We start from the raw sequence: 9,701 nt of genomic DNA on the forward strand, positions 1-9,701 counted from the left end.
GTGCAGATGGCTCCCGTTATTACAGAGAGCTTGTGTGGGAAAGCCCAGGCTGCAGATCAGAATCTCTCCCATCATCTACAGTGGATATCAAAAGTCTACACCCCCCTGTTCAAATGGCAGGCTTCTGTTATATATATATATATATATATATATATATATATATATAAGATCAAGATCAATAATTTCAAAAACATTGCATTCTTTTGTTTTTACCAAACAGCATTTTGCTCAATCTCTTTTCATGAGATAAAGCTGTTGAACTCATGTTGAGCATATAGCCACATAAATACAGAGTTTAGCACAGCTACAACACCGCACATTCAAATTTTGCTCCTGTTTTATACGTTTGTTTCTGTTTTTTTTTTTTTTCTCTTAGTGGTTGCAATGTGCCACTATTGTCTGCGAGAAAAGGCGCTATATAAATAACCTTTACTTTACTTGAATGATGGTAGTGTGGATTGCAAATAGCACAAGGCCAGTGTGCCATTTGTATATAATTTGTATTCTTGCTGGGAAATGCTTGCTTTTTGGATGGTATTTAAAAGCACACTCCTTTGATTATAAATGAGAAGATGGTCTTTTGCAGCTCCCCTTGCATTCTTTGCATAATAATGAGCTGTTGTGAAGTAAAAAGAGGCAGAAAAGTGTGGGGGGGGGGGGGGGGGGGAACAGTGGAGAAAATGTGCTCAAATTATTTGCATAAAGAAGAAAAAGTCCCACCTGAACAGATGTGGTGGATAAATAAGCTTTCAGTGGACTTTTTTTCATACTTAGAAAAATATTTTTAAATATGTAATTTATTATTACTTTTGATTATTTCAGAAAAAACCTGATTTAGTTTCCCCCCATTTTTGTTTTTGATTAAATAAACGTAATTTTCATTGGATATTAATTAATATTTATCTAAAACAAAATAAAAGTTGAACATTTTTCATTGGTTCAGAAAAACATTTCTTTCTTTATGTGCTGGATTTAAAAAAACTCACATAAATTGGAAAACAATAATTGTTCATTAATTTGTACATTATTATTATTTGTATATTGTTCACAAAGAAACTTAGCATTTTTAATTGTTTCCCAAAAACTACATTTTTTTTCTCTTTTTGTTCTGTACTTTTACCTCACAAAATCTTGAAAAATCTTTATTGGCAATCGATTATATCATTTGTTTTTAATGCTTAATTTTTTTTCTAATTACAAATAAATATAATTGAAAACAATATTTTATTTTGAATGTCTTTGACTGCCTAAGAAAAACATTTATTTTTTATGTTTCGGTTAAATCCAATCTGACAGAACGTGTACAAAAGTAAATGTTCACTCTACAATACACATGATTTGTTTCAATATTTTATATGCAATACATAAATTATTAGAGCTGTAAAACCTCAAAAATAAAATCTGAGCATTTTGATTGTTTCAGCAGAACAGCACTTATTTTCCTTTTTGTTTTGGAATTTAAAAAAAAAACAGATAGAATTTTGACCAAAATGCATTTTTGCTATAAATTAATTAATTTATAAATATATTTTATGACAACTTAACATCGCCAAGAAGAAGCAACAATTTGGGAGTGTTTTTTGTTTTTTTTTTCCTTCAAAATGGGCGTTATCTATGACTTGCAATGACTTCTTCAAAAGTCATAGTCTAGTTTCCCTCCCGCCTCAATCACGCCACGTTTGACTTTATCTGCTGGGCCGAGCTTCGAGGGGAAAAGAACAAGAAAAAGAAAAAGAAAAAAAAGTTGTCCATCTTCCGTCTTCCGTCTTCCATCTGGGGATCCACTCGGAGCGGCTCGGCATGCCGGACTGAGCGGCATGGCTTCGGCCGTGTTCGAGGGCACGTCGCTGGTCAACATGTTCGTGCGGGACTGCTGGGTGAACGGCGTCCGGAGGCTGCTCATCAGCCCGCGGGGCGACGAGGAGGACTTCTTCGAGATTCGCACCGAGTGGTCGGACCGGAACGTGCTCTACTTGCACCGCAGCTACTCGGACCTGGGCCGACTGTTTCGGCGCCTCAACGACTCGTTCCCCGAGGACACCGGAGACCTGTCCGCCTCGCCCCTCACCGAAGGTCGGTCGCTGGAGGCTCACGGAAAAACCGTTCAAGTGTGGTTTTGTGCCAGGGGCGTATAGTGAAGGGCGTTGACGTGGGCTTGTGACTCCAGGGGCCCCCTTGCCTTTTCTGCACTTATTTTTCCCCTACGATAGTTTTCATCATTTTCAATCCCCCCCACCCCCCCCCCCCCCAAAATATAAGTTAACGCTGTGAAAAAAAAAAAAACATAAATAGGGCGCCTCAACTGTAGAAATGCATTTTGACAACAAAACAGCTCATGTCAAATAACTAAAAAAAAAAAAAAGACAAATAAAAAAAAAAAACATGCTTTTTTTACTACTCTTTTGGGGGGATAAAACAACTCACAATTTGGAAAAAAAATACTTTAACTGGACATTAATGTATACATTTTCTTATATATATATATATATATATATATATATATATATATATATATAAAGTATTTTGAATACGTCAATGAAAATCAGATTATTTTTTATTGCTACAGAAAAAGCTATTTTTATGAGGATTATGATTGAAAAATTTGGACAAAAATCATTTTCATTTGGCATTCACTATATTATTTAAAAGAATATTTGCACTTTTGTTACTTTTTCCAGAGTATTTTTATGTTTTACAAAATCAAAAAATTTTCCATATTATATTTCTGAGTAATTTTTATTGTTTAAGAAAAAAAAAAACATATTTCTTCTTATGTTCTATGTAAAAAATAAAATTAAAAAATAATTAGATTGTTTTCAATTATAAAAAAATATATTTTATTTTAAAAAAGTGTTTTTTCTCAAAGAAATTATTTTAATAAAATAATATTTTGGGGGGGGTAATAAATTACATTTAGAAAAAAATCTCTCCCTCTCTCTCTCTTACTCTCTCTCTCTCTCTCTCTCTCTCTCTCTGTCTGACTATTAAAAATATATACATTTACCGCAACCTATCTTTACCAGGAAATAAGTTCCTATGTGGTACAGTGACTTCTCTATTATTAATCATTTTATTTCCTCTTTGCCCAGTAAGGAACTCAAACAGTTTCATGAGGTTTTTAGCAAAAGTGACAAAACACAACTTATTCTAATAGGTTGCAATATTAGCACAAGAAAAGAGTATGTTTTTAAAAACTGATTCGTTCACATTTTCCCTGCGGTAGCTCGCGTCATAATCGTAATGTACCGCTTGATGATGCGTGTCCATAAAAGGAAACAAACAATCATCTGCGTGAGTCACAACTTCTGAAATTTGGTCACTTTGACATGTTTGGACGGGTCAATGATGAACAAAGTCCACTTTTGGATGTCACAGTAGCAGCCGGAAGCCTGTAGTAGAGCAGAGTCTAATGCGTGCGATCAATATTTAGGAACAAAAAGCAGTAAGATCTACTTGCTGGAGTTTGCATTTCTCATTGGGAAATACCTATAAGTTGACTTTTGGTGCATTTCTTAACATCAGTATTTAGATTTAAGGCAGTTGACCAACATGTGATGCAGGTTTTGAACGTACACGAAAGCTGCTGCTATTTAAGTCTGTTTCATGACTCAGGGGTAACATTATATTGGGTCAAAGGTCAGTGTCTATTAATGCGCTAGAAGTGTGTGTTACGCGAACAAGTGACACAACTTTGAATTAGAGGCCGGGTGGCAAACATACTTACACTCTGTATGTAAGTAAAAGTACAGATACTGTCAAAAAAGACTTAAGTACAATTCATCTCCTTTACTTAAGTGAAGGTAAAAAAGTACAGACTGAAATGTACATAAGCAAAAATGAATATTTCATGTCTATTATCTACAATACCCTTTTAGATAACTTGCCACAGTAAAAAAAAAAAAAACGCACACAAAATTGTTTCTTTCTTTTATTAACTTACATAGTGCTCACACTGAGAGGGAAAAAAAGAAACCTATTTCAGAATCATCTTTATTTGCCAAGTATGTAAAAAAAAAAACACACACAAGGAATTTGTCTCCGGTAGTTGGAGCCGCTCTATTACGACAACAGACAGTCAATTGTCCGAGAACATTTTTGAGACATAATGACATTGACCCTTTATTGCTCACTGAGCAATAAAGGGTTTAATTTGAGCTATTTAAGCGCTAGCCAGTGTTGGCTCAACTTGTATGCTATCAGAACAACTTTTACCCGTAGCTTTGCTAACGTTGTAAACTGATAAACAGAAAACGCTAAATTAGCTCAAGATAACAACTGAACGTATACACCTCACTTGTACGGTGTTCCCAGACGGATATGCGATTTGCGAATTCATCTATTCGTTTCAAAAGTAAAAAAAATAAAATAAATAATAATAATCCGAAAGATAACCTAACCTTTATTAGGTCCACAATGGGGAAATTTGCAAATGTTCATATGGATAACAGATAAGTATTGCTTTGGCACCATCTTGTGGCATCCGGGTGCCAAGGAACTATGTTGATGTGAGTTGAGGAGCTTTATCTAGTGCTTTGATGCCATCTTGCGGCGTATACAGGCAATTATACATTTCTAGCGTGACTTCAATTAATGGCGGATTTTTCTATTCACGGTAAGGCTCAATCCATATCGCCACCATGTACTGCATGTGCACTTTAGACAGAGAATTTTCGAGCACCAGAACTTGGATACTTCCCACCACTGCTTTCAACGCCCTTTTCAGTGCAATAGTGTCACTTCTCTGCGGTGTGGACAGACAAATATTTGTAAAAACATCTCTGCAGCTGCACCGGGAATGTTTTGCCTTCCTGCTGCTGCACGGAAATAGCAGACACGGTTGTTGAGGGGACTGGGAAGAGCACACTGTCACGTTAGGTACGCCTTTGGCTGTCTTTCCTCGTTCCGACACGTTCAAAAGCGATTCCACCGCCTCTGTTTTCTTGTGTCTGTTCCGCGTCCAGGCAACAAGAAAGGCGTACTGATGTCATGATGCGACTGAGCAAGAGGACTGCACTTCCTATATTTAGCCCCCGCTCCGGCCTCTGACGGCTACGTAGCTTCCATGTGCTCGAGCAGACAGGAAGCCATTGCTCACGGGAGAGTTTAAATACTCAGCAGTTTGCGAATGGTCACGTCCCGCCCCTAGCATAGATCGATATAAATCGCCCCTATGAATATTCAGCGTGTTTGGCCGGGGCTTAGTGGGAAGGTTGTTCTGTAAAGGGGAACAAGAAAGTGCTTGTTGGAGGGTGCAAAGGGTTCGTGGTGACGTGACAAAGTGTCAAGATGTCGACACATGTTTAGCAGATGATAGCTGCCAATTAGAGACTGCGTGCTACATCTGATTGCTGTCGAACGACCGACCAACTTTGCTGAAAATCAAGACGCCTCGCACCGATGAACCAAATTAGCCTTGGTGGAGGTCTGCGTTCTTTTTCAGGAGGAAGGCAACCGTTGTTCACAAAAGATAACGCGTACGGAACTAAATACAAACCACTTCCTGGATAATTCGACAAACTTAATCTCTCTTTTAATCCATAGCTCAAGGACTACACTGGCCCGGAAGTCAGTGCAGGAAACCAGAAGGTCTTTAAAGATCATTTAGCAAAAATAACACGCAACAAAGTCCTAGGAAAGCTCTTTTCCTGCATGGGTGGAGTCTGGTTGGTGTTGAGTCTGTCATCAAGACTGATGAGCAGTGTCGCTATGCAGGCCCGTCTTACTCACTCCTTCCACATAGCAGGACTGTTTACATCATCCTTAAGTGACGCTTTGCTGACCACTCATGGGAGGAGTTGCCAAATGTGCTATGTGCACCCCCTCACTTCCTCATATATGTTGTAAAATGTCAACACAGGCTTGATTATGCAATGCTATTACACTATACTATTATATACGCATAAAGTATTTGCACACCTTAAACATAAGAGAAGTGTTTGAATGGAGACCTTTGCCAAGGCAGAAAATCCTCATGTCCATCTCAAGGCATCCCTGCAATGCTGTCGTTACAGGCCTGGTGAAAATCAAAGAAGCAAATGACATTGAGGAGAAGCTAAACGAGGTGGAAAGGCTGCTGAAAAATGCAATCAACATGCCGTGCAAGGTGGCTCAACAATATATTATACAGAGAAGTGGGAACATTACGGCAATTTTACACTCATTCGATGGCGCGTCCGCAGTATTCCAGGTCCGAGGTAATGCTGACTTTCTTTGAGCGCTCGCCGCTGGACCAGGTGCTCCGGAACGATAAGGTGCACAGAATCCAGCCCTGCTTCCAAAATCCGATCAAAATATCGGGTAATGAACTCTCTTAAGTTGCGTTGTTTGTATTTGATTAGGTATTAATTGTATTTACACATGTTTGTATACTTTTCAGAGATCATGCGCTCGAACGGCTTCTGTCTGGCCAATACGGAAACCATCGTGTTTGATCAAAAGCTGCCGGACGAGAAGGAGAGACCCCCTTCCACAGACTCTGTGGAGCACACGTGAGTGTTAAAACGAAGACAAGAAGTTATGAAACGGAATTATTTTAACAGTAGCCACGTATTAGAATTTAGCGGCGGACCGGTACAGCATAAATTCACTAAGTACCTTGGTTTTTAGGTCAAAGTGAAACATGAACACTGTAGCTTGTCATCTATTTAGCAAACAAATACAGACAAGTGCAACAGTATCTATCTATCTATATATCTATCTATCTATCTATCTATCTATCTATCTATCTATCTATCTATCTATCTATCTATCTATCTATCTATCTATCTATCTATCTATCTATCTATCTATCTATCTGCTAGCTAGCTAGCTAGTTAGCTAGCTGTCTATCTAGCTAGCTATCTAAATTTTCCCATGGATTTGGCATATCAATCAATCAATCTATCTATCTATCTATCTATCTATCTATCTATCTATCTATCTATCTATCTATCTATCTATCTATCTGCTAGCTAGCTAGCTAGTTAGCTAGCTGTCTATCTAGCTAGCTATCTAAATTTTCCCATGGATTTGGCATATCAATCAATCAATCTATCTATCTATCTATCTATCTATCTATCTATCTATCTATCTATCTATCTATCTATCTATCTATCTATCTATCTATCTATCTATCTATCTATCTATCTATCTGCTAGCTAGCTAGCTAGTTAGCTAGCTGTCTATCTAGCTAGCTATCTAAATTTTCCCATGGATTTGGCATATCAATCAATCAATCTATCTATCTATCTATCTATCTATCTATCTATCTATCTATCTATCTATCTATCTATCTATCTATCTATCTATCTATCTATCTATCTGCTAGCTAGCTAGCTAGTTAGCTAGCTGTCTATCTAGCTAGCTATCTAAATTTTCCCATGGATTTGGTATGCCAAGTTAAACATTTCTAAAGGAACACTTCCCTCTGGGAAAAATGTCATTTTTCTCCCCTGGCGAATGTGGAGTACTTTCTCAACTGGAAGTGTGAGGCTGCTCCTTGTAATGTAAAGTCAAGACTGTCCTTTTCCACCCCTTAATACAGCAGGAAGTTTCCCTGTGCACCTCTTCCTTCCCTGGGTGTGCATGGGAAGCAAGGAGCAGAGCACATTCCCCACTGTGGTTCACGCACAATGTTTTACATACTTGACGCATTCTTTGGTTCTTCTGCCAGGTACGAGGACGGACTTGAGTTCTTGCCTATGGAGGGGGACGCGTGCGACGGGGAACCGGAAGCGTATGTCACCAACTTGTCCTACTATCACCTTGTCCCGTTTGAGACTGATATCCTGGAATGAGATGAACGCGTCTTTGACGGACACGCGATGCTCGCCGTAGGAACTATTGAGCCATTGCAGGAACGGGAAAACCACCAGCAAGATGGCACCTGATTGACTTTTCCGGTGATCCATCCTGGAAGACATCGTGGCCAAACGACACGTGCTTTCTGGCCACCTTAAATTCGAAATCAGCTGTTTAACACAGATTATGTAGTTCGTGTGGGAATACAATAAGTCGTTAGGAAGCTTTTTCTGCCATCTTTGGTTACTGCGCTATTTTGGTGCGCCTAATACGAGCTCACAAGAGGATTTGTGTGGCGGATTTTGAAGCTTTGACTGCTTAAGCGATGGATTATTTCTCATGGAACTGGCAAAACCAAATATCCGTCCCGGTGTACCACCTGGAGCCCTTCGTGGGTCCTTTAATGTTTCATGTTATGCAGCTGAATTTGCACATAAGGGTGATAGCAGGCTTCTTGCTAGAATGATTTGTAATCCTTGTATTGACTTACATGTAGCTATTTTCTATAGCGCTTGTTCATTAGGGTAACGAGTGAGCTGGAGCCTATCCCAGCTGACTTTGTGCGAGAAACGGGTTACACCCTGGTCCGGTCGACAAGCAAACATGCACGCTCAGATTTACACTCAAGCTCAAATTCATACATAGAAACAATCACCTATTAGCAACTTAATTAACCTAAAATAACCTAAAGAAAAAATCAAATGTGGGAAGAAGCCAGAGGACCTGCAGAAGACTCATACAAGCACAGGGAGAATATGCAAATTCCACAGCTGAGATTTGAACCCTGCACTGCCGAACTGTGAGGCTGATGTGCTAAACCACTAGGCCGCCTTGCTACACAAGTGCAATGTTGCGGGAAGAGCTGGGCTCATGTGATGCTCTGAATCACCAAATGCCGTGCCGTGTGAGGTCAGTGGGTTCATTCTGAGTGCCTGAACGTGGGAGTCCACTGCAGGGGGGAACAAGTGTACTCAAAATGGCCTCTCTTTAAACTTTTAGGCAAACAGCTTTCTTTTGTGTTCTATGGGTCCCTCCCGCTTGAGGCTTGCACTTTTGCTTCCCTTTAGTGCCTTCAATCAGCTATCGACGGCAGACAAAACGGAAAATTGTAAACTTGTGCTGTTTATTTTTGTGTGTGTGTGCAAATGAATACGCTTTTGTCATACGAATCCTAAAAGCAGAAGACACCACGTGGCCTCACGGCAACCCACATCCAGAACTGTGCCCCCCTGCAAATGCCAAGGCATTCAAGCCTCACAAAGCTGGCACATCAGGCCTCAGCATGGATCTGTTTAGTAACACAGTCATGACTGCCATTCAGCCAGTGAGAAAAAGAAAGTACAGTTCGTTCTCACTGAGAAGTTTTTGCTCTCAAGAACCGGTTACCCTTCATAAGAAAGTTAATTGTAACTATCCTGCTGTATATTGTACGGAATACTGGTACACCAATCAAATTCAATGATGAAAACCATGACAGATAATAGTGAAATATCATGAAAGCTTTAATTATTACATTTTATTATCTTAATGTGAATAACCAGAAAGAGTCTAATGAGGACTATAATGACAGGAATGTTTATGTTGTGAATCCTCTGTTAACTATTCTGACAGTATTAAAATATATATTTCAAACATCTTAAAACCAATAAATATTTTCAATAAAATGATGAGGAGCGAGCAAGCAACAGGCTCTTTGTTAAAGTGTTCTAGCGCCATCTTGTGGCCCATTCTAGTCATTCTCCTTCCTGCTCGGGACCACATTAACGTTCATTTCAAGAAAGTAAATACAAATAAATAAAAAAAAAGTGATTACAAATGAATCAAAAATAGTATAAAAATAGGACATCATTTAAGATGTTCTAATTATAATAAAAAAATGATATATACAAATACTATTATATTTTTTCTTTTAAAGAATGTCA

The 9,701-nt window shown here is 38.8% G+C and overlaps 1 protein-coding gene across 2 annotated transcripts; it reads left to right on the forward strand.

The window, feature by feature from the left end:
• Positions 1-1,632: 1,632 nt before the first annotated feature.
• Positions 1,633-9,447, forward strand: pxdc1b (PX domain containing 1b). 2 transcript variants are annotated; one of them, XM_061666051.1, is made up of 5 exons: positions 1,633-2,073; positions 6,012-6,103; positions 6,180-6,297; positions 6,377-6,488; positions 7,652-9,447. In XM_061666051.1, exons 1-5 carry the CDS (start codon positions 1,818-1,820, stop codon positions 7,773-7,775), a joined length of 702 nt encoding a protein of 233 aa, XP_061522035.1. In that variant the 5' UTR covers positions 1,633-1,817; the 3' UTR covers positions 7,776-9,447. The 2 variants fall into 2 exon arrangements, with proteins under 2 accessions (XP_061522035.1, XP_061522036.1); XM_061666052.1 differs by having other exon boundaries at positions 6,180-6,251.
• The last annotated feature ends 254 nt before the right edge of the window (positions 9,448-9,701 follow it).

The sequence above is a fragment of the Phycodurus eques genome, chromosome 21 (genome assembly GCF_024500275.1).
Source record: "Phycodurus eques isolate BA_2022a chromosome 21, UOR_Pequ_1.1, whole genome shotgun sequence".
NCBI classification, from domain to species: Eukaryota; Metazoa; Chordata; class Actinopteri; order Syngnathiformes; family Syngnathidae; genus Phycodurus; species Phycodurus eques.

What these genes read in the sequence shown, in the direction of transcription:
- pxdc1b (XM_061666051.1), top strand. Translation starts at nt 1,818, where the DNA reads ATGGCTTCGGCCGTGTTCGAGGGCACGTCGCTGGTCAACATGTTCGTG. An exon ending in CAATCAACATGCCGTGCAAG is followed by an intron (nt 6,104 to 6,179) that starts GTGGCTCAACAA and finishes GCGCGTCCGCAG; the next exon opens with TATTCCAGGTCCGAGGTAAT. An exon ending in AAATCCGATCAAAATATCGG is followed by an intron (nt 6,298 to 6,376) that starts GTAATGAACTCT and finishes TATACTTTTCAG; the next exon opens with AGATCATGCGCTCGAACGGC.